Below are 23,356 nucleotides of genomic sequence, written 5' to 3' on the forward strand. Positions count from 1 at the left end.
ACTGAATTATACCACTAGTCATGTGTCCTTGCGCACAGCGCGCAAAATCGTGCGATGCGCGAACGAGACAACAGCTCGCGCGCGGCGCGGTCTGCGGAAATGCGTAGCACAGGGGGGAAAAAAAGCGAGGAGAAAGAAATGAAGGCGGGGCCTGTGATGTATGCGTCACGCGATCCTCGAGGTCTGTTATGGGAGAACAGAGGGAAGGAATTCCGCTTGCGAAGGCTAGACGGAGCGAGTGGAGAGAGCGTCTTGCTTATCAGTGGAGCCCGCCTACTGAAATCATGGGTTCGCGGCACTGAAATATTTCTATCTCGGCTATTAATAAGCCGATTTAAAAACTTCTTGTGGCAGAACGCTCCCTAGAGGACGCGTAACAACTTCCAGTGTATAACCAAAATTTGCTATGAGGCTTGGTGAGGGGGCCCTTTAAAGGTTATCCACGGCAATTCTTGAGCACGGTAGCTTCTTCATTCGAGGGGAGGCACTACGTTCCAGGAAGGCCTTTGAGTCGAGGATCCTTTGAGAATACCGAGGTTAAAATGGTAATGTATACCTGAAAGGAAGTGTTCCTTGGCTAGTCACATGGTTCATAGATGTGAAGAGTGTGTAGTGCTGCGGTGCTCCTTACAAGAAAAATGAAAGCGCCTATTCTGTCTTTTCAGTTTTTATGTGCGTATGATATGTTTTCCTCCTTTACCATATATGCAAATCTCAGTACAAGGGCAGTTCTCCACTATACTGTTGTCACAGTACGGTCATATAAACCAAGAATTGAACTTCCAACCTTGCAGTTGGCAACTGATAGCTGCGGTGCCACCACAGCGCGAAGAAATAGCATTGTTGTTTCTCTTTTACACCAGTAGTTGTGTAGAATTTGTTGAGCCTAACTATAAAACGACCATCCAGTAAGTGGCAATCAGCCAACATGCCCGTTAGTAGTGGCTCTGGCTATCACCCCCAGGGCTAGTTCTAGCACACATACACAGATACCGAACGAAGTTTATGAAAAACCGGTGCTGCAGCACTACACCGGCACGCGTAGTGCAAAAAACGCGGGTTCGGCTCCCACCTGCAGAAAGTTGTTTTTTTTTCGTGACCTTTCATTTCCCTTTGACATTTATACCTTTCAATTAAACAGAAAAGCAAGCAATTTCCTCTACGCTTTCCGCGGTGGTTTAATTGTCTATTGACTTCGTATGATTGCGATTATACAAAAATGAGGCTCGTCGGTTTCCCTTCTGCTATACCTGTGGGTGAGGCAGACGTAACGTGCATGCATTCCGTAGGGTCAGCATGAAGGTGAAAACATGGCACACGGTGCGATAAATAACCGCCATCTATATAATGAGTTTCACAAGCATAGTTTTCTCATTTCAACATGTACAGCCTTCCCATTTGCTCAATCACTAAGGCTATGCAGCAGAAAGGACATGGACAATGGGTCCTTGCTCACCATATATAATCTAGTCGAACGCATCTACTCCGAAATGAACTGTATAAATAAGGATTTATTATGTCCCGGCCGAATATTTGTCTTCCATATGCATTGAACATAAAGGTGTACAATCACTGCATTGTAGCTGCGCTCTGTGCTAGCATCAACGGCAGCAACGCATTTTAAGAACGAGACGATGTCACGAGTGTTCCTGTGCTACTGCACTGCTCCAGGAATCACTCAACTCAGGCGCTGGTTGTTGTAACACAGCGGTAAGTGCAACGGCTGACGAATACTTTGCATTTGACGACAGCAAGGTGATGTGAGTGAAACTGACAACCGACGTCTTCAAGGTCATCAAACGTGGAAAGACCACGAATGTCAGCGAAGGCAACAGTGAGAAAGAGCCTTTAAAGGAACCAAGAATTTTCACAGCAAGGGAGGTGATAGTGACACTCGACAATCTGCAGCTCTAACTTGCGCCACTCCCGTACTTCGCCGCGGACCATGCCATGTACCTCGATGCAATAAGGTTGGCTGCAGTCGCACATTCCGTGAGATTAAGTGTGCACAAAAAGATTGACGGCTTGGTTCATGAAGTATATCGTGAATTCTTGTTGAATGAAGGCTTTCCCTGGTTTAACGTGCTTAGCCAGCTCAAGTGCTGGCGGTACAGTGCACAATCCTTACAATGAAGTCACCTGTATAATGAAGGAATTCGGCGTTTCCAAGCACTACGTTATACAGGCGTTTGACTGTATTCTTTCTGTCCTTGTACCATTACTATATTACAGTGGCCTTGCGCACGGCAGGCTTGCAGTCAAAAAAATAAAATAGCCATTCCTTTTGACATTAAAATGATTTAATAATAATTGGTGTTTTCACACAACACTTGGTAAAGCATATAAAGAATGAAACCATATTTACAAAGATGACTGACAACATTGAACGATGAGCAAGAACTAGTGAGTGCCAACATGCCATGCTTACCTCCATGGTATAAATATATTATAATAGTGCCACCAAACGTAGTTATAGTACTTTGTCTGGGTGCGCTGACGAAAGAAAAGCTAGAAAAAATAGCGAAAAAAAGCTAGAACGAACAATATTTACTGTATTCAAAGCGCATACAGTAAATATTGTTCGTTCTAGCTTTTTTGGTGTGTGTGGAAAACTTTGACTTGAAGGTTTCTGCAGATAGTTTCATCCCTTTTCGCTAAATGAAGGGAGAGAAAAGCTACAGTTATTTTATTCGGTGATGACAGCTTCAAATGACTAATGAGGCACATTTAGGGCTAATGAAGGAACTAATGACAGTGTTCTCTCCTGTAGGCACAATTATTTATCCCAATAAAAACAGTTATCACTGAGTGGCATTGTGGCTTGCTTGACCACAGCCCGCTGGCTGTCATAAAGCCACCACAACATCTTCACCGGAAATCCAAATATTTATACCGGCTGTTTAATTTCGTAAACATTACTTGTCCACCCACCTTGGACCTTTCGGCTGGGAGCATTGCACTGCCAGCTGAAATTTCAGGCGATCATGCATCTTAATCTAATCATTTATAAAAAGAAAGAAAAAAAAGTCCATGGGCAACACGTGTGCGAGCATCCTGTGCAAGGCATCACAGCCGTGAGCCTCATTTTAAAAAATCATGAGGTCTGGTGTTAAAGGTCAATGGGCAATCCAGGCACCATAGTCCTATGTGCAAATAAGTTGCTACCTTGAAACTGAACTGTAAAACATGACATCGTTACTTCGGTTACTGCGCCAAAGGTGCCCTGAATAAGAATACCTAGTCATCACCATGTGATTTGGCAACTTGGGAATTGGAATCGGACAAGCAACGGCTCTCCCACATTGGTTTTAGTTCCCGCAAAAGCGAGAAATAATAATGCACAGGGAAACTTGATCAGCACAACACAATTGTCAGGATGCATGCTGAAGTAATGCTGTGCGGTGTACCGGATGAGATGCTTTGCACAAGGCACACTCAGTAGGAAGGAACAACTTTGATTTTCGCAGTATAGTCACCACATAAGTTGTCGCACACTCCGGCTAATGGTCCTTACAGCTGCACAAATATGCGAGAAGCAGTAGCAGTACACACAGTTTCTGCACAGTTCACTGCTTCGTCGCATCACGTTTTCCATGTGATTAGCACCATTCGTCAGTCTCAGTGCATCCACGGCTTCAACTTCAATGTCCACACGAGATGTGCGAACGAGGTCGGTTTGGCAACAGCTGTCCAGCAGCCATGCCAGCGGCAACGATGCGCCAAGCTTCTTGTGTGACCACCAGTGGCTCACAGGTGGGTGTCGTTTCAAGCCACCAGGAAATTTGTCCTCGGTTCTTAATTCCTTATTTCACAGGCTTTTCCCATGGGAGGAGGATGCCGTCTTCAGAATACTGCGCTCTTCTAAGATTTGGTGTTCATTTACCACACCTTTACGTCGCCGCCAAATTCCTCTTGCACGTGTTAAGGCATTTGCAAGGAAGTCCTTAACGATCTGCGCGCTGGCGCTGCACACCTCCGCAACAACAAACTAAGGCGACGACATTTCTTTGCTTCTGACAAGAGTAATCTATAAGTAGCACCACTGGTCCTGGTGGATTGTGCTGGCCTGCGTCGTCTGGTCCTGGGTGACCACTAGGCGAGGACAGATGTACGTGATCACGGTCCTCCTCATCTTGTGGCCACCGTCCTTGTTCTCAGACTCACGCTTCACTCGGCCCGGCACCAACAGCATTTTCTCGCATATGCTGGTCGGCGACTCGCACACCAGGAACAGGCAGAAGCTCAACATGCAGCTCCACACAAAGAGGGTCAGTGCGCTGGACACCTGCGGACAGCGTGAAGCAAAACGAAGGAGTCTGTATTTTTATTGAGAGCGCGTGTAAGCGGCTGTAGCGCGAAGGTATGTGGTACCCTTTTTTGGCGCATGTAAAATTATGTTAATTTGTTCTCATTAAACAACGAGCATATAGAAATTCCGGGATTCAACGTCCCGTAACGGTACAGAGGGTTACGAGGAGCGCTGTATTGTAGGGCTCCTGGATTCACTCAGCCCAATCGCATTTGCAAGCTACGTAATAATGGTTTTAGTAATGTTCTGTTATAAACTGATAGAGTGTTGCATACGACAATGTGGAGGTTGTGGGTTTACTTTCCACTGGCGAAAACTTGCCATTTTTTCAGTTTATATTTAATTTTTCATTACTATTTCTACATCTGATATAAATACAGGTTCCTCTATGCTATTCTTGGCTTAAAGGGTCCCTGAAACCATTTTGATAAATTTTGTAGACGCGTAGGGTACAGCTACAGTAAAACATTAGCACCACAATTTAAGTGAAGCATCTCATAATAAGAGAGCTACAGACGATTACAAGTTACCCTCCTCCCTAGCCATGCTTTTTCTCCTCAATTTGTTCACCGAGTGATCAGGGATAAGTTCCGCCTTCACTGGATCTGCGTCATGGTGTGACATCATGTCGTCTACTTCCAGTTGTCTTGGAGGCAGCGCGCGAAGCCTCTCCAAACTTTCCGTTAACCGCCTGGCCATCGATGTCCTGTGACAGCTATCCAAACAGCGTGCATTGCAAGCATTCTCCAGATTAACAATGAGGGCTCGTTGGCATGGCACCTTGATCTGTGTTTGTTAGCTGGAATAAGACTGCACCAAGAAGACACAAAGGACAGCGCCATGTGTGTCCTGTTTGTGTCTTCTTGTGTCCAGTCTTATTGGTGCTAAAAAACTCGGTTCAAGTGAGCGTTCTGTCGCAGTGCCGAGCCTGTCCAGCATTCCGATAAAAGCAGGCGAGCTGGGTATTTGGACGGATAGGCGGAGGCGTAAACTAAAGCCCCTTCATATTACTACTGCTGTAATTAAGGGGGTCTAACGTAATCCTGAATGGTCTGAGTGGCCTGTGCGGTGCAGCCACCGGGTGGTGCAGAGCTTGACCAGCCTAACACAGAGCTACTATTGCTGTACCCGAGTGTAAAACATTTTAGTGTTGTATTCACAATAATACTTCTGCCAAAAATTTACACCAGCAGCAAAGTAGCATGCACTTGGTTACTGCTATATTTATGCTCTGTATTTGTCTGGTGGAGATCTGGGCCACCAGGTGGCTGCACCATGCAGGCCATTACCATTTGCGCCTCGGATCCTCCAGTAAAACGCCCAGTCCGCTTGCACTTGCGTTTACCCGAATGTTGGATACAGTAAAACTCTCTATAGTGGTAGTAGTCCTCTGGCGGAAAGTCACATCCACAAACGCACAAATGATGGTCCCAATCATATACCGACAGCCTGATGCACTGCAGCCACTCCGCTCGTCTGCTGCCTTGCAGAGGAACACAATTTCACCAATCGCTATATTTGCAGCCCACAAGGCAACAATAGCAATCCATGGTGCTCGCAAAAAAAAAGCTCGAGACCAACACTCACCGCGTAGCTTGCGTGAACACTGAGAATGTTGTAACACAAGCAGATGACACCTGGTGTGAGCCAAAAGTGCTCGAGTCTAGTGATAAAATGTTGTTGTGTATTCTCTTTCTGTTACTTTTTTATAGAAACAACTTAACCAACATTCTATCTATTGCAAACAACATTTGTTCACCATAAAGTTGGAAAAATCATCGATGGCGCATTCTGGGCAGCCAATCAGATATCTCGCCCAACTGACATCAATTGGGCTAACTGCATCGATTGGGAGGGGCGGCTTAAAACTCAGGGGAGCGGCGCCACTGCTATTGATAGCGATGCACATTGTTAAAACCCTATAGTAAATTACGCGTTTTATGCGGAGCACTTAAATGTGTCGCACAACAATCAAAAAGACCTAACCTAATGACTCAGTACATTTGTACAAGACCGCCAAAATCATTCCAGCATCCCTTTATATGTCTGCTTCTTTCATTTCGTGGTTATTAAAAATAAATGGAGCCCCTCAGTTCCCCTGATTTATCCAGCTATTCCTTCCCATTAACAGAACATCTGCAAGACTGAAAATTGATCATTGCAGGTTCTGTTGTGTACAAGTGCCCCCAAGAGTAAGCAGAATATCGATCAGCCATTCAGGTTTTACTCGCTCTCGACCGCATTCGCCGTACTCGGTATTGGGCCGTGCACAAGTGCGTTAGGTAGCTTCTTAAATACCGCTGGATCCTGCTCACGTAGGTTGCATACACCTTGGCTGGAATATTAATGGCTATATTCCATTCCTATTCCTTCTTGCCCTTCATCAGTGGCCTTAGCAGCACTCCCCTAAGTTATCACTGTGATCAGCTGGTCGTGAGCGGCGCATAATAAAAAAGGAATAAAATCGAGCGAAAGGAATAGACACATTATACCGACCTATGACCAGTGATACTATAAGGATTCCTTTCGCGCGATTCTATTTCTTCCTTATCATCACGGCCGGCTGACCACGTGATTATGGTGGTAACGTAGGTGGAATGCCGCTCAGACTGCTGATGAAGAGCGAAAAAGGAATACGAGTAAAATAGTTTTGTTAGGTTACTTCGGCCCTCGTTTTGTTAACCATTTACTCTGCTCATAACTTAGGTATGCTCTCGGCTCCGCAGTTTCCTTATAGCGGCGAAGTGTCTGCAATCCATCTACACCATGGGATATGATGCAAGCTCACCACTCCGAGGAAGGAGTAGTAGACCCTCTCCCTAGCAAATGCATATCCAGTGATGAGGAGCGGCATGTGCACCAGGTAGACGCCAAACGAGAGCCGGCTCAGGGGGACAAACGGGCGCCAGGACAGAAAACGGCCCAGGAATCCTGCGTGAGAAAGATTTTTTTTTTCAAGCTGAGCAGTGCCAGATGCGATTGCTGAAGGGCGAAAAAAATTGTTACATTCAGCGTACGACCACTATCACAGGTATCCTGCTGCACTGCCGTTAAGTTTTCAGTGTTTCTTTAAAACCTGTAGGCAGTGACCCCTGTGGGGACGTGTAGCTTGGCTCTTTAGGCCGCACGCTTTGTTGCAGGCACCTCGCTCGGCTTTATTTTACTTAAAACTTGGCTTAAAGATGTGTATATTTGATAACATTCTGGGCCATTACGAGGCAATGGTTGTTTTCGCTCGATTCTGTTTTATTCAATTCACCCACCGCTCTGAAGCAAGTCTGGTGGTGGGAGCGGCGGACTGGCATTTGCGGGCCAATTCTGACGAACGAAACGAAATAGGACCCGTATTCCCCAAAAGTGCTTGCGCTGGATTTGTTTGTAAGAGTGAATTCGCACTAACCCTGATGCTGGATATATTATTAGCGAAGTGAGTGGTAAATGGCAAAGAGAACGTATGAATCTTTGTCAATTTCACCCTACAAGAAGAATGTAATCATTACATTATTCCCACCACTGACATCTTACGCCTCCTCCCTCTCCCCACTTCCCATAAGTCTAGAAACAAATTCATAGAGCTTTTATTGTTCATAACTTTTTTCTGATTGGCCTACAGCACCTCCTGATATTCTGTTCACTGTCAGGCCTACTGTCAACTGCTCTAGCATACAAAGCAAAACGCTTTGTGAGAGCCCATATTCACAATAACAAAAATACTTACACTTGAATTGTTCGTGAAAGAATTACCGCCAATCTATTTGGTATACATGTTATTAGAGAAGGCGAATAGCACCCAAGAACAAAAAGCTTCGTAAATTTGGCCCCTTGGTCAGGAATGACAAGCGCTTGTTCCTGAGAACTCTATAATTGACTGACCACTTTTGCGTATGTTATGTTCGCCAACGATCACAACATGCTTCTTGTTATACAGATTGAGCTGGTGCATGAAATGTTTTGTGAATGCCACCCAAGGGCCTGTGTTTACACACCAGAGCAGTTTCCTCGAATAGGTGCCGTTCAGCAGAGGTAGCGATCATATATGCAGTGAAGGCGACTGGCTAGTGTCGTTTTTCTATACAAAGCTCTTGATGGATCGGGCTTTCTAGCCACATTCGCTAGGTAATCTGCTCACTACATTTGCTCATAATAACAATCACCGGTCAATTATGGTACCGAACATAAAATTATCCCTGTCAGCAGGAAATTGACGAAGAGTTCTAATGAACGAAAATCTTTGTGAATCCAACACCTGCGTACGCCGTGCATGACACTGACCATATAGCTGCTTCCAGCGTGCAATATAAGGAGATGGCTCAGCCTTTCTTTCTCCGATCGTAGCTTTCATCTCCAGCCATACGCTTGCAAACACGTATGTACCCTGATTTCTGGGGCTGTTTGTTCAGTTCAGTTCCAGTTTTATTATTCATGCATGATAAAATCTGTCGGATACAGAAAATATGCAGACAAGGGTCCCAAAGTTGGATGTGAAATGACTACTGAAATGAAACGTTTATTAGATGTGTATAGCCTATCGAAGTAAGGTAGAAAGGTGGATGAGTTGGAAAGGATGCATACTTCGTAATCAGCGTGAAAACAACGGAAGACACAGAGTCAGTCCAGCACTCATCCTGTGTCCCAACTCTGTCTGTTCTGTTGTTTTTGCGCTGATTAATGCCGTATATGTTCGAATCTAGGCGGACAGCTTTTTCAAATAATCATGTAACAAACTTAGGGTTGGCTTAGATTTGAGGATTATAAAAAACTCGCCAGTTTTTAATTGAAATTGATAAATATTGCCCACAGCTAGCACCATCTAGAAAAGTCAGTATTGCAGCCGCTACTAGCCGTGCCAGTAGCCAACTGAACTACACAAGTAACGTCACCATTTTGATCTGTGTCGTATCGGCATGTGGCGTGGCATTATCGTAATGGCAAGAGACAGGCGATGCCACTACGCTGCCGCTTTCAAACTAACAGTTGTGCTTGCCGCAGTTGGGCAGGACTTAAATGTCGGTCATTGGAGGGGGCAACAGGAGTTGCTTTTTGCGTGCGCAGACCGCAATGAGGAGATGACAGTGATAAGGAAGATAGCAACGTAGAATGATCTCAGCATGTTAATATTCAATAAGTGCTATTTTCATTTTGTGAGCACTGCCCTTGCTTTCTTTTTGTTCGGCCTACATTCAAGGTAAGTTTGTTTTTTCCGGCTTCGGACTTTAGGGGGTCGGCTTAGAATCGGGGCCGGCCTAGATTCGAGTAAATAAGGTAAGTATGCAGCCAACTAAAAGCAACAAACTATTGCTATGACTTGGATACTCAACATAATTTTATGCATGGCAACTTAAGCAAGAGGCACGCTGCAGAATACACAATACTAAAGTATTTATTTTGTATTTTTTGTAAGTTTCCTATCACGGCCGAACTTGATTGGTGCTCATACTGTGGCTGCCACTGCTATAATCGGCCTTATTGTAGTCGCACGCCCTGTCTCAGAATATCTGTGCTATGTTGTGGTAGCTGGGGGCTAAGATGACATCCGTAAGCAATCGGCCATGTTAAGTGAGCACAGATATGTTATGGCACTTTATTATTTTTACATTTCACTACTTTGCAAAAGGTCGAGCGATAAGGTCTTGAGAACGAATTCACAAGGCGTTTTGTTAGTAAGTGCCCTCTGCCCGCCACCTTCGGTAATCTCATGTCCAGCATCAGCGTTGGCTGGTATTTGCTGTTATGAACAATCCTATCGCAGAAAATTCTGTGAATACAGGCCCCGATCAGCCAATGCTATCTGTAGCTGCGCTAGTGCTGCGTGTTCTTTTTTTTTCTCCTTTTCTGTCGTGAAGTGCTAGGACAATGGATTGTGCTTGCACAATGCAGCCGCCGCATTGTTTTTCTCCTCTGGCGACTGTGTATGCAGGTAATAAATTGGTGCTTGTTGTAATCAATCTGTAGAACAGAGCATCTTTGTAGCTTGCCCAACCTACATTCAGCCCCACAAAATGAGTCAGAGATACAATTCCCATCACAACTGGCCTGCCAAGTTGTGAATTCTGTGGGTCCGCGACACAAGCAGGCAGTGAGAATTTCGCACTGCTAGTAGCCCCTGAAAATTTCCCATGACGGTTTTCGTCGGCCTTGAGCTAAGTATAGGCCAGCGGGATTGGGCGATTCAGGCAATATTACATTGATGCCTGAGCACCTGAGCAATGTACCTGCTTTCCGGTTGGCACATGCGAACACTAGGCATGCCAGGAAGGTTGACCAGAGAAGGCGGTCGAAGAAGGAGAAGACCACGTCGATCCAGTTTCCTGTAGAGGTGAAGCCGCCGTTCCAGTGGTAGCGCGACAGGATGCACACCGCGCCACATGTCAGGCACACCGCCCACATCACTGCTTGCTTAACCTGCGAAGCATTCGTGTGTACCGGAGGTTTCATACATGGCCTTGAAATAGACACACAGTTCGTTAAAGTTATAAAAAGAAAAGCTCTATAGCTAAGGTGTTCTGCGAGAGGCTCGACAGTAGACATTCCTGACAATTAAGTCATGAGCCCAATTTCCGAATTTACATTGGAGTTTACCTGACCACCACCATCGTGTTCTCCTGCTTTCGCGTTGCCCTTTTCTCATTAGTGAGCCAGATCGAGTTCATGAATAAAATACTACGCATTTGACACTTGTAGGCAAATGTAGAAAAGCAAAGGTCTGCCGCGTTTATTCTGCCGATACCGTAAGGGGTGGTTGTGTACTAAAAAAAATGTGCGTATATATTTGACGTACACATCCTAATGTACCCAAAAGCTTAAGGCAATTTACGATGAAGGTGTCGTACGAATATTAGCGATCACACTGTCTGCTGCCTCACTGAAGGCACCAGAGCACTCGCTCAAGAGCTGTATTCGTTGGCTTTGCAAATAGCGACGCTCGGGATAGTAAAGCCCAACCCTTACCACTGACATCTTTATGTCTCTCTTGCTCTCGATGAAGATGAGCGTGCTGGAGCCGAGGAAGAAGCTGGCGCCGTGGAACGTGGGCAACATGTACACCTCATTGAATGTGTTTGCCAGCGTTCTGTTGTGAACAACAAACAAAAATAAACACAGGTCAATGTTTACAAGGTAAAGAAGCAGCTTATAGCATGCAGTATAGAAATGCCACAGAATCATTCCGCTCGGTCGAGAGACAGTGTGAACATAGTGGACGAATTGTCTTGTAACATTGATAAAATGTTACAAGACACGCTAATAATACAGTCTATGCTCGGTACAATGGACCCGCGTACAACAGACTTTCGGATATAACGGACCATATTTCAACCTTAGTTTGCTCTACCTATTTCACTAATGCAACGAAGTTCGCTTTTAACGGACCGCGCTACAAGGACTATCGGCTACAGCGGACGAAATTAGCGGCATTTTTTGTCAAAATTGGGCATATAAACCAGACTTTTGCCGTGTCGACACGGGCTGTCAACTAACCTACGAGGGTCAGCTGACAATCGTGGCTCAATATCTTGTGCGCAAGAAAGGGAGGAAAGCGGGGCGGAAGCGCGCCGTCTTTTACGCGCAAGGCACGAGGGGAGGGGGGGCGAGGGAAAGAAGGCGGTTCTACTCCGGTGGCTGCTGTTAACGGCGAGGCCACTCGGGCGCCATATCTTGCAAACGATCTGCGATGTGGACAATGTGCGCGCCAGCGTGGGCGCCATATCTTGAAAGCGATCTGCGATGTGGACAAAGTGCGCCCAGTGCCGGTAGCTTCGTATGTGCTGTGCTTTCGACATTTAGTTCGTGTTAAAGCGAGGAACAGCACGAAGCTCAATTTACTCGCTGCTGCTGCCGCGCTTATCTTGCTTCACGGAGCAAGAAATATAGGAGTGGAAACTCCGCTGTTTGCGGCGACCAGAAAAGGTCACAAGCCCGCGGATATATTTTCATGCTGGCGGCACCTGGCGGCATGGGAAGAAATTACCGCCGTTTCGGTTGCCAGGGCAACCGGTCGAGCGTGTTGCTCCCGTTCGGCCGCGCGCGCCTGACTTCTACTGAGGGCACTCTCGCGCGCTTCTTTACCGCTTGTAGCCCGAAGAGCAACTGCTGCTACGCTTCAGCCATTTGAGCACAGTAAAAAATAAAACGCGTCTTCCATGACAGCTATAAGATGATACGTAGCTTCTGGTTGTAGCCAGGGCTATCTTGCTCCGTGGCGGGTGATTTTCGGCTTTTTGCGCTTGCGAAACTGATGGCTATCTCGTTCCTAATCGCTCAAAGGGCGACCGCTTGTTTCTCGCTCTAGTGCTCACAGGGGTGCGCTTAGGAAGGATGCCGCCGTGCATGTATTTCCGTTCCTTTTATTTTTTTTAAGACTCGCGAAAACTAGTTGCCCTAGCTGCTTGGCGATAAGAGGAAGATTAGCGGAAGTTTGCCACGCGTGTTGCTTTTTTTGATGGGCACACAACAAAACAGTTTTCTTGAGTGCGCGCACCTACGCAGTTCGATTACGGCGTGCCCGCTGAAGCAAACACCCGTGTCGTCTGCTTGTCGTCTGCTTTGAGCGGGCGCCGCCGGAGTGAGCGCCGGAGCTGCCGGAGCCGCCGAGCCGCCTGCCGGGCGCTGCTTTTTTTTTTTTTTTCCGCTGCGGCTTCTACGACGCGCCGCATGGTGCCGCCACTGCATAGGGTAGCGTCGGCGCATGCAACAATTGTGACTTTATCTGGTCGCCCGCTCTCGCTCGCGCTGACGAGAGTTTCACCTCCTATATGTCTTACTCCGTGTCTTGCTTACGTTGCTATCGCTATCTCGCCTTTCTGGTAAAACTGCGACTTGATGTTTTTTTTTGTTTTTTTTACTTTGGACGTTCGTCACTCACTCTTTGCAATAAAGTTGTTAGACATCGCGACGAAAGTTTCGGAATTGAGGCATCTCGGATATTACGGACTTCGGATAAAACAGACATTTTTTTGTCGGATTATCAGGGTCCGTTGTAACGAGAGTCGACTGTAGGTCCAACATCACGATTGGCTGGCGCACGGTCATACAAACCATTCTACCATAAAAGCATTTTTGGTGAATACATGCTCAGGGGCGTAATTCCCAAACCTCTGTCGTACACATTTTTTTTTTTTCATTGCGTGGCCACTTTCGCTATGATAACATGTCCTATATCAAGACTGGCTGGATTTGAAGTCATGCGGCATTGCAAATATAGGGTAACAAGTTTTCCAGGTATAATATCCCCTCCTTATTTTATTTTTGCTTGGTTCTTTAGTTCAAATATCGAATTAAGAATATATTTGCTTGTATTACCAGCACTGCCTTGTGAATTCGTAGACAGCCATTGACGTTCACTCTTTCGAAGAGATGCCAAATGAATTCACCACAAGTTTGCTTTTTTAGTTGTGTAAAGTTAGCGCAAGGACACCCACATTTACTATCCCAAACGGGAGCCCATGTCGTTATGTCAACTGAAATTTAGAAAAGCCCTAGAAGAAACATTCTAAAGATTACAAAAGTGATGGACACAAATATCACATTTCAAGCTCTTATTTTCACCTCAAGTGAAGCATAAATATCGCCATTTCTTTCCTTTACATGAGAATGACGCTGCGGTGCAGTATACTACACCTTAAGCAACAAAGAATGGCACATGCATCTTCAAGCTGCGCGCAGTCGCATCTTGCTGGCTATTGTAACACGTGCGGGCACTTTGCATCCTCCAGCCAATTGCGACCGCTATGAAGTCAAGGACGCTACAACAATCAGATTTTACCGCACCCGGAGGTATACTCAGCCCGACATCATTGAGCACTGTTGTGCTCGCCTCAAAACGTTCCATCTCAACCAGTAACAGCGCCGTAGACAACCGCCTGCAATGTGTTTCATTAGCAAAAGCACTGGAACGCCGGCGGTGACATTATTAGACTTCACGTCGCAACCGCCCGGTCATTTCTTAACGACAGCGACGAAGAATTAAATACATTCACTGCCAACGTGAGGGGTTAAGTTCAAGGCAGTGCACTCACGATATGTCGGACACGATGAGCGGAATTACGGGTACGTAGCGTCCGCTGCTCATCTGCCAGGCAGAGAAGGCACAGCAGCCAATGGACAGGGCGCCGAACGACCACTGCAGCCATGCGGTGCGCCTGCGTCAGCAGTACAGGAAGACAGTTAGGCAAGCTGAACGGTTTATTCACGCACACATGAACAACGTAGATGTCTTCTAAATTGGTGCACAAGGGTTGAAAAATGAAAGACTGCTGAAGGAGAACAATATGTACGAATGCAAAAAAGCAAGAAAGCGACATAATACCGCTCCTGCTTCGCTACAGTATTTCGGGGAAGGGGCGTCTGGTGAGAAGGACAGATACTGAGGAGCACTCCCACCTAATTTAACCGCTGGATGCAGGCTTTTGATTTTTTACCACTAGCTCTTGGAGTTTTTTGGACACTTTCTGACTTTCACGGTTCTTTATTGCAAAATATACAGAATTCATACTTTTTTTTTCTTTTTTTCCCGTTTTTTAATTGTGTGGCGAGCTGGTACATTGGTTTAGATTTATAAATGTCGTCCTAATGAGATAGTGGAAGTATAGCACCCACGAATGTGGCACTTTAATTTTTTCTGTCTACAATGTTAGGTCGTTTTATTTTTTATTATTATTATTTTATATTCTTTTGCAGTGTTTTCGAGGAAACTATACGCCGCTGCGGAAAACATGCAGACACGTTTAATGGATAAAACATATTGTTACTTTCAATTATTTGCAAAACATACTTGCGAGCAAAAGCAATTATATAAACGATTTCCAGGATAACATGTTACACATGTTTTGGATTATATTGAAATAAGCAGCGTCGCTTAATTGGGCTTTGTTATCCGAAATTTATTTCTGATCAACCTGAATGTAATGGTAGCAGCACTTGGAATATTAACAAGCTCGTGAAGTCTAAAATTTACCCGAACTCTAGAAGTTATGTGCATTTGCCGCTGGCATCCACAACGCACACAAACAAGACAGAGCAAGTTTGGCTGAACACCACCACCCGTTTTTGCATGATTGCTGGGCCGGCGAGGGGGGGGAGCGGTATTCTGCAAGTGCCCACCTAGTAGACATTTCGTATGCTGCTGAAGTTCCAATTGGCTGTGCTGGGTTAAGCGTCAGAAAGAGACAAGCGCCCCCAGCCAATCGGCACTTCAGCAGCAGACAAAATGGACATGTTGACCAGGCAGACATTTAAAGAAAACCCGCCTCTGGTATGCAGCGGGGATGCACCTGCTAAATTTCCTGGAATACTTTGGTAGCACAGATAGCCACCCCATGCTGATCGGATAAACATCTCATTTTCCACCCATTTTGGCTTCAAATCTGAAGTAAGATGGGCATCTGTTGCATCAAGGAATATAGGGAACTCTTAATATAATACTGTGTTATACCGTACTGAACTATAATGTGCTGTCCTATATTGCTACTTCCCTGTAGCATGCTTGTAATGTGCTACATTGCACTATAGAAACGCATTTTACATGCAGTTGTCGTTCTTTTCACATGTGATTCCTATGCTCCCCAAGGAAGCCTTCACACCCCATTTTAGTTCTTCACAATGAGTAAATGACACAGAAGCACCGACACCATGCAGCCTTTTGCACTATAGTAGCCCTTAGTCGCCGTCCATTGCGCTTCGGCCGAATGTGCCTAGCGCGTCGTAGCCCCGAAAGTAACTCTTCACGTACAAAACTCCTCGGCGAGGCACTGTCCACTCACCCTTTGAAGAGTAGAAGAATAATGACACAGACGAAGAACAGCTGGAAGTCGGTCGATAGGTACCACAAATGCGAAAAGCACTCCTGTGACGTGGTGAAAGAGAGAGAAAAAAAAAGAATATATGCATCATTCAGTTGACTGGTGTAAAACTGATTCCCAGTTTTACGTAATAATTAATTATAAAACCTGTATTTCGGTAAACCACCCATAACTGAAATGTTGCTCAGTGGAAGGATCTTCTGGTTTGCCTGTTACCACATTTGGCACTTCCGTTATTTTCCTAGAACATGTGGATCAGCATAAACTGTGGAGCTGCGTGCTGCTATAGCGGTCGCATGAAAAACATTATAAAATAGAATGTGCGCTTTCTTTAGAGACGCATTGCCTTTCACGACTTTATGGCCGCACAGGTAACGACACCGCTCACAGGTTAGTACCACAGAACGATCTTTGTCAATGTATCCTTCCCGTGATAGGAACCATAACTTTTAAAGTATTTGGTCAGTGGCAGTAAAGGACACGGTGTGCCACATGCTGGCGAAGCAGGCAAACTAAACCAGTCGTCCAGAATTTTCAGGATGGTACCCAGTGTCAATGGCATTGCGCTGCTGAGCTCAAGGTTGCAGGTTCAATCCCGACCTTGGCTGCCGCATTAGGATGGGGTCGGAATTGTGCACGTTAAAAACCCCAGGTGGTCAAAGTTATTCCGGAGTACCACACTATGGATACCTCATAACCAGATGGTGGCTATGATACGTAAAACCCCAGAATTTAATTTTATGTTGCAGGTGCCTGCTACGTGAAAAGGCAAAAAATTCAACAGTTTGTAGGCAAGCTACAGACTTGTACGGTCGAACTGAGGTAATAACAAACCCGGGTACAGCAAATTGTGCGTCGTATCAACCATGCAAAGTTCTTTTTAGTGAGACTAATGCAAAATAAATTTTTTATTTAAAAAATCATATTGCCCTACGAGCGCCTGCAACCAGCGCCCGCACCAGCTTTTCTTTTTTTTTACTATTTTGCAATCATGCGGCTGAGTACGCTTGACAGCACGTTAAGACGCAAACAGGTAGTGGGCAATACGGTGCATAACCCGATACCGGGTTACTGAATTTACTTACCCAAACTGCTGCAAGAGTCATGTCGACATGGGGTGTCTTAGCACTGTCACTCAGTTTTCAACTTTTTACAAAACGAACATCAATCAATAAATATTTGTTATACCGGGTTCCAATGTAATGAATTACTTCATATATCAAACTATATTTAGCGTACGAAACAGTTCACAGGTTTCACTGTATCTAAAGAAGGAGTGGCAATAGGCAGGAAGTCGTAAGAACGTGTGCGAGCACACTCCGCTTCACTTTCATCATTCGGTACTTTGACCAATAATATTTGGCAAATATGCCTCACCTTTTGGTAAAGCCCAAGTCGGTACGGTTTGTCGTAAATTTTTTTGCCAGCTCTAAAGCTAACCGCAACGCTGCCACATTTTCGTAACTTAAGCTCAATGTGTTGTCAGTAAACAACACATAAAGCCTTAAGTCAGACTGGGGCATAGTGTGAAAATTATAAAATTAAGTTCTGCAATTTTACGCGCTGAAACCACCATCTGATTATGAGGCGCGTCGTAATGGGAGGCTCCGGATTAATTTCGACCACCTGGAGTTCTCTTTAACGTGCACCCAATGCATGGTACACGGGCATTCTTGCATTTCGTCCCCATAGAAATGCTGTTGCCACGGCCTTGATTTGACCCCGCTAACGCATGCTTAGCAGCGCAACGCCAAAGCCACTAAGCAACCATGGCAGATCGTGGCAGAGCCTGAGGGCATGTGGTATTAGGCAGGAACGGACTGTGTACAGCCCTTTTCTGCTTGAGCTTATCTGTCATATACTCCAATTCACCTATAAGTTTTTTTTTTTAGCGAGATGGCTATCGTAAGACTTTGATCACTTCAGTGGCTGAATCTGTGCACAAGCACTTGAAGATGAAAAACAGAAGGGATAGCGAAGTGTGGGAAAAAAGAAAAAAGAACCTCGTCATTATGCCATATGTACATGGTATTTCACACAGATTGAATGAGGTCGTGGCAAGAAACGATGTCAGTGTGGTTTGTTCTACGCCCTGTGGCTTGCAAAACTTTGCATGAGGGTCTCGCAGCACAGTTCGTGAAGGTATGTGCACAATACCAAGCATGTCAAGGATTTTTGCACATGCAACACATGTGTAGCGTATAATGTTTCATTGAAATATGGCAAATTTTACATAAGGCGAACAGGCTACTGTGTGAGCGATTGGATGCGTGAGCATGCTAATTTGGTACCCACAAGCATGGGGGGTAATCTTTCGTTACATTGTAAGGCATGGGGTTGCACTCCCATCTTCAGCAACATATCACTCGTAGTGAAGGCTACGGCTGAGCAGGAAAGAGAGTTGATTGAAGCCCATCATATCAATAAACTTGGCCCTGAGAAGTCCGTAAGCACACCATCGGTGTTCCTAACCAAGAAAGAGCTTCAATTTCTTGATTAGTGTTGCCGTGTTAGATAAGATGATTACCGTGTATATGATTTGCTGCGTCTTGCGCATGTTCAGTACGGACTTGGGGGACGTTGCTTTCAACAACAAAGTTCAGTTGTTAGTCCAGCCACCTTTCTGTCGCTTGGGTCTATGCCTGCTTCTCATTTTTTCCCCTTCTTCAAGTTTGCTGGCATTCTCTCAGTATAAAATTTGAACATGAAGCATCATTTTATTTTGCACTGCACAAGAGTGCTATAGATCAGTCGCCAGAAATATCTCGGTGTGTAGCCTAATTTTCCTTGTCGTTGACTTCATAATTCGCCAGCTTGCCTTTCGTGGGGAAATATGCACTTTATTAACGATGGTTTAGTTTTAGATGCAGAACATAAGCAGCAGCTGCAGTAAAGTTCGAACAACTCAGACGAACAAGCAATGGATCATTTGGACATCACAGTACAAATGTAGCCTTTTGTATGCATCAACTCGCTCGAAGCAAACGCCCCTCTTCCACCCTTTCACTATCGGAAAACTTTGAGCGGGAGGTTCGGAGGCCGATGAGCGAAGCTTTTTACCCAGCAGCGTTTTTTTTTTTTAAAGCTTGACGCAATATTCATAAAATTGTAAGTCAAACTCAAATTCGTAAAGTTTACGAAAAATTCGGGAGAGTTGGCATTATTACAGTACCAGACTAGAAAGAGTGCATGCACTACCGGGTTTTCATGACTCAAGCTGACTGTTGTAGCGCTTCGTGATGAAATCCAGGTTCTGTATTAAAAAAAACGTTCTTATGCTAGAACTGTTCGTATGAGCAAACGCCAGCCAATTGTAACGTCAGAGTGAAGGCGGCCGGCTAATACTAAACACCAGTTAAGAACTAAAAGCCCACCAAATACGGGTCCAGTAGAGTGATAAGGTTCGTAGATGAGGCCATTCGAAGAAAAGAATAAGCGAGCAATCTAACAAAAGGATAGAAGAAACTCAATAAAAGAATGACGCAGCATCGAGTGAAGAACAAATTATAGAAGCAAGCATATAGCAGCTAGCCGAAATGCGTGCCCTTATTCACATGAAAGCTTTTACCCAAGAACTGTTCGTAAGGGCAGATGGCCGCCAAGCTCGTTGGTGGACATATTATTAGCGAAGGCAGTTGGCCAATGGCAAAACGCACTTACGAAACAAAACCTTTGCAAATTCAGCTGCTGATAACTATTGCCAGTGCAGTCTAGAAAAGTGAAAGTGAACCTAAAGGATTGACTAATCAGGCATAGGAGCTGTCTTAGAATTCATTCTGTGCGAGGTTTTAAGGAACAAGAACAACAAAAAAAGGTTTGGTGCACAATTATTATGTGTATGATGCAATCGTGCGCACTAACCAATTCGTTGGCGTTGGCAAAGTTTCGGATCTGAAGGATCAGCCTCCACCAGTGTTGTTCCAGCTCGCTATGGAACTTGCTGAACAGCATGACGGTGTTCGGACCACTGGCTACCAGTGGCAGCAGGCAGAAGCACATCAGGACAAAAAACACGGGAACGGTAACCCTGCATGACAGGTGAAGATTAGGGCTAGCACAGAAAATGCAGCAATCCGCTACGATACTCGGCGAATTTAATGGTGCGTGATTGGGCTTCTGGTGAGCATGCCATTCCATGGGACACACTATTGTTCACCTGGATTGCAAAGGCATCACAGCAGTTCTTTTTCCTGACCAGTGGCCTCCTGGCAAGTCCGATCTATTTGCCAAGAATGCAAGAATAGTATCCTTGTTGGTATCTCCTGCCTTAAAATATATATAGTCTAGGTTATCTGTTTTGCTATAAGCACACATAAAAGGTAATGGAGTTTGAATAAAGAAACTCCCGAGTTGGATTGAATATGGATATTTGTGAAAAAATGACCTTCAAATATTGAATAGAATATCAAATATTTTATTTCTCATAAAAGCGAAATAGAAGGTTTGTCTGGAGTCCGTTTTTGTAAGGAAATTAGATACATTTAGGTTGTTTGATACATGTAAGTACAACACCAGTCGCAACTCGACCTCCGATTAAACAAGAAGCATGTAAATGAGAGACAACTGTTTTCAGCTATTTGCTCCATGACAACAAGAGCAATGAAACAAAGACACAGCCACGTCACCAGATGCACGTAGAGGGCTGTGTTTGTAACAGCAATGCACATTGTTTTGAAGGAATGCAAATATGGTTAGTCTGGCCGAAACAAATTGATTTGTTAAATACATACAGAAATGTCATATGTTGCCTAAAAACGAGGCACACTTATTCAACGACTGGAAATTATTGAGCAGAAGTTATCTTCGCCATGCGTTTGATCATTATCTAGAGCTTGTGTGCAACAACCGCGACTCTTCTGCAGCCGAGTCACATGGAGCAGTCCTCACTTGCGCCGTTACTCTCTTCTCTGAGACTCGAATACGTTTTATTGTACCTTTTATACGAACAGAAACGAAGACGCGACTATATCGAACAGCGAACTCTCAAAACGAATATGAATCAATTAGCATCCTTATTCAAAACTGTGAATATTCGTGCACCCCTGCTAAAAAGGAAAGGAGTTTTCAATCAACTGCGACTGCCCTTGTAGGCTGTAGCATGCATTTGAAAGAACCGAGTGCCATATAAAGTTATTACCACGCAAAAATAGAACCAACATAGCGCGTAACTTGCAAAATGAAATAACACGCTGTTATCGAGAACATCACTGCGAACTTTTTTTTTCACGACCACATGTTGAAACAATTTGTGAAATGACTCCACTGCCACAAGGACGCTTATAGAGAAAAATAAGCAATTTGTTAAGTGTGATAATGACTCGAAATGCCTCAATAAATAAGTCCTTAAAAAAATTAACTCCTTCACCAAACATAGCCTTGAATGTTTTCACAGTGTACGTATACTGTATACGTAGCTGATGCACTGCCGAGAACACACCTACCTGATGATTCTACGCAATGCGGCTATGGTGCCAACAAGAACAGCGTTTTTCTTCATTTTCAGGATGTTGTAAGCCAGCAGAAACCCACTGAAAGACAGGAAAAATATATACTCAGGCAGGTTGACGTGGAGGAGAGCAGAACTGAAACAAGTTATCGAGAACTGGCTATTAGGAAATTCTAGCAGCAAATTGAAAGAAGATTATACATTCTATTGATTAGCATCCTTGACTGTTTCACCACTTGTTCCAATTTTTGCCTCATAATTATGCCTCCAGAAGCTAATAAAGTAACAACGATCAAATCATAAAGCAGTCAAAATACCAGGGAAATTCACATTGTTAGCGTTCGCTCAGGGCGAATGCTTATGACCGATTTGGAGACCGAAAACTGACTAAATAGGTCACTGCAACGACATGCAATAGACCTTGACGGGCATGCTTGTTTGTAGTATGCGCTAATGTTTAGAGGTGAAGCATGAAAACGAGAGGAGGGCAAGCAGGAAAGACGCGATCTAAACTGTACTTTGAGCGAAACAACGCGGTTATATACACGGTGCTGTAACAAAGACTAAATATTAACCATTAAAGCGCACACAAATAAGTGCTATTGAACGGCACGTCAAATGTGCACACCTTGGAAGGCTAACTCTTTGGCAGCTTGTTTCCGCGCTAATACCAGTGTATATATATCACATTATTTTGCTCAATAAAATTTCTTTGGAAGTTAGGGACTTCTTGCGCGTGCCTGCACTAGTCGTCACAGCTTTCCTTTTTCGCTTTCACTGCCTTCATAATGTAATATACCGACTATCCTGTTTCTAAGCTTGGCTTCATAACATTAACGTGAATCGCCGCTTTTCTCTAGTAAGGCTTCCTTGGTTTCATTGAGCACTTTCCTGGCGTAACCTGTTATTTATGCTCAGCCCCAGATGCTCCACTGCACTTATATATTATCACAGTTGCCTTTTTCTTTCCCTAGAAAAGGGCGACAGCACAACACACGCACAGTCTTGGCTTATCCTCTTTCAAATACCGGCAGTGTTTAGTTTTCAGCGCATCATATCTCCTGAACGAAAGTGCCGGAAGCACACAACTGTGTCAGTGCCAGTGCTACACATTTTTCTCAATATATTTTTATTGAGACAGCAATTACATGGACAGTCCAGGCGACTTTCCACGTCATCGGCGTGGGGCTCCGCATATATTTAGCTATATTCATGCTATATGTGTACGCATGCCGTACATGCAAGGTAGACTGCTATCCTACTAAGCCACCAAATTTTTTCAAACCAGGTCTTACGTTCTGGACAAAATAATCCCTCAGAATTCTGAGAATGATAGCCCGCTAACATATGTTATGAAACACTACATTCACAGCGCATGGCTTTTATGTGAAATATTCTCAGGTTATTAAATATCAAAGTGCAAAAGAATACTGGTGTTCAAACCTGAAAGTGATGTAATTTTATTGGCCTGGTTCTTTACAGGACGCGTAGTGACGCCTGTGCGATGTCATTACAAGCCCTGTATGGTGCGTGTAGGCTGCTTAGGGGTGTCCGAAATTTCGGCGCACCCACGTATGTTGTGTCCACGTAAGTCAGACCCTCTTCTACTCCCAACACCGTCCGGTAAGTTCAAGTGCCACGCTTTACTTTGCTATCGCAGTCAGTAGTTAGCCCTTTGGCTGAACTGCCATTTTTTTTTTTTTTTTTTTGCGGAATGTTGCAATCTATTGAAAGACCTAGCAAATGGGCTTGAAAATACACAAAAACCATACATCACTGAAGTTTTACACGTCGTACAAAAAATAA

At 44.7% G+C, this 23,356-nt stretch overlaps 1 protein-coding gene across 1 annotated transcript; it reads right to left on the bottom strand.

The window, feature by feature from the left end:
* Nucleotides 1-2,282: 2,282 nt before the first annotated feature.
* LOC126516945 (nose resistant to fluoxetine protein 6-like) lies at nucleotides 2,283-21,628 on the bottom strand. The gene is made up of 8 exons (XM_055063794.2): nucleotides 21,546-21,628; nucleotides 19,966-20,131; nucleotides 16,066-16,148; nucleotides 14,323-14,445; nucleotides 11,258-11,378; nucleotides 10,522-10,711; nucleotides 7,098-7,240; nucleotides 2,283-4,285 (listed from the first exon to the last, which is right to left on the bottom strand). The coding sequence occupies exons 1-8, from the start codon at nucleotides 21,599-21,601 to the stop codon at nucleotides 4,028-4,030; spliced, it is 1,140 nt and encodes a 379-aa protein (XP_054919769.1). The 5' UTR covers nucleotides 21,602-21,628; the 3' UTR covers nucleotides 2,283-4,027.
* Between the last annotated feature and the right edge of the window lie 1,728 nt (nucleotides 21,629-23,356).

This window comes from Dermacentor andersoni, chromosome 1, assembly GCF_023375885.2.
Source record: "Dermacentor andersoni chromosome 1, qqDerAnde1_hic_scaffold, whole genome shotgun sequence".
NCBI classification, from domain to species: Eukaryota; Metazoa; Arthropoda; class Arachnida; order Ixodida; family Ixodidae; genus Dermacentor; species Dermacentor andersoni.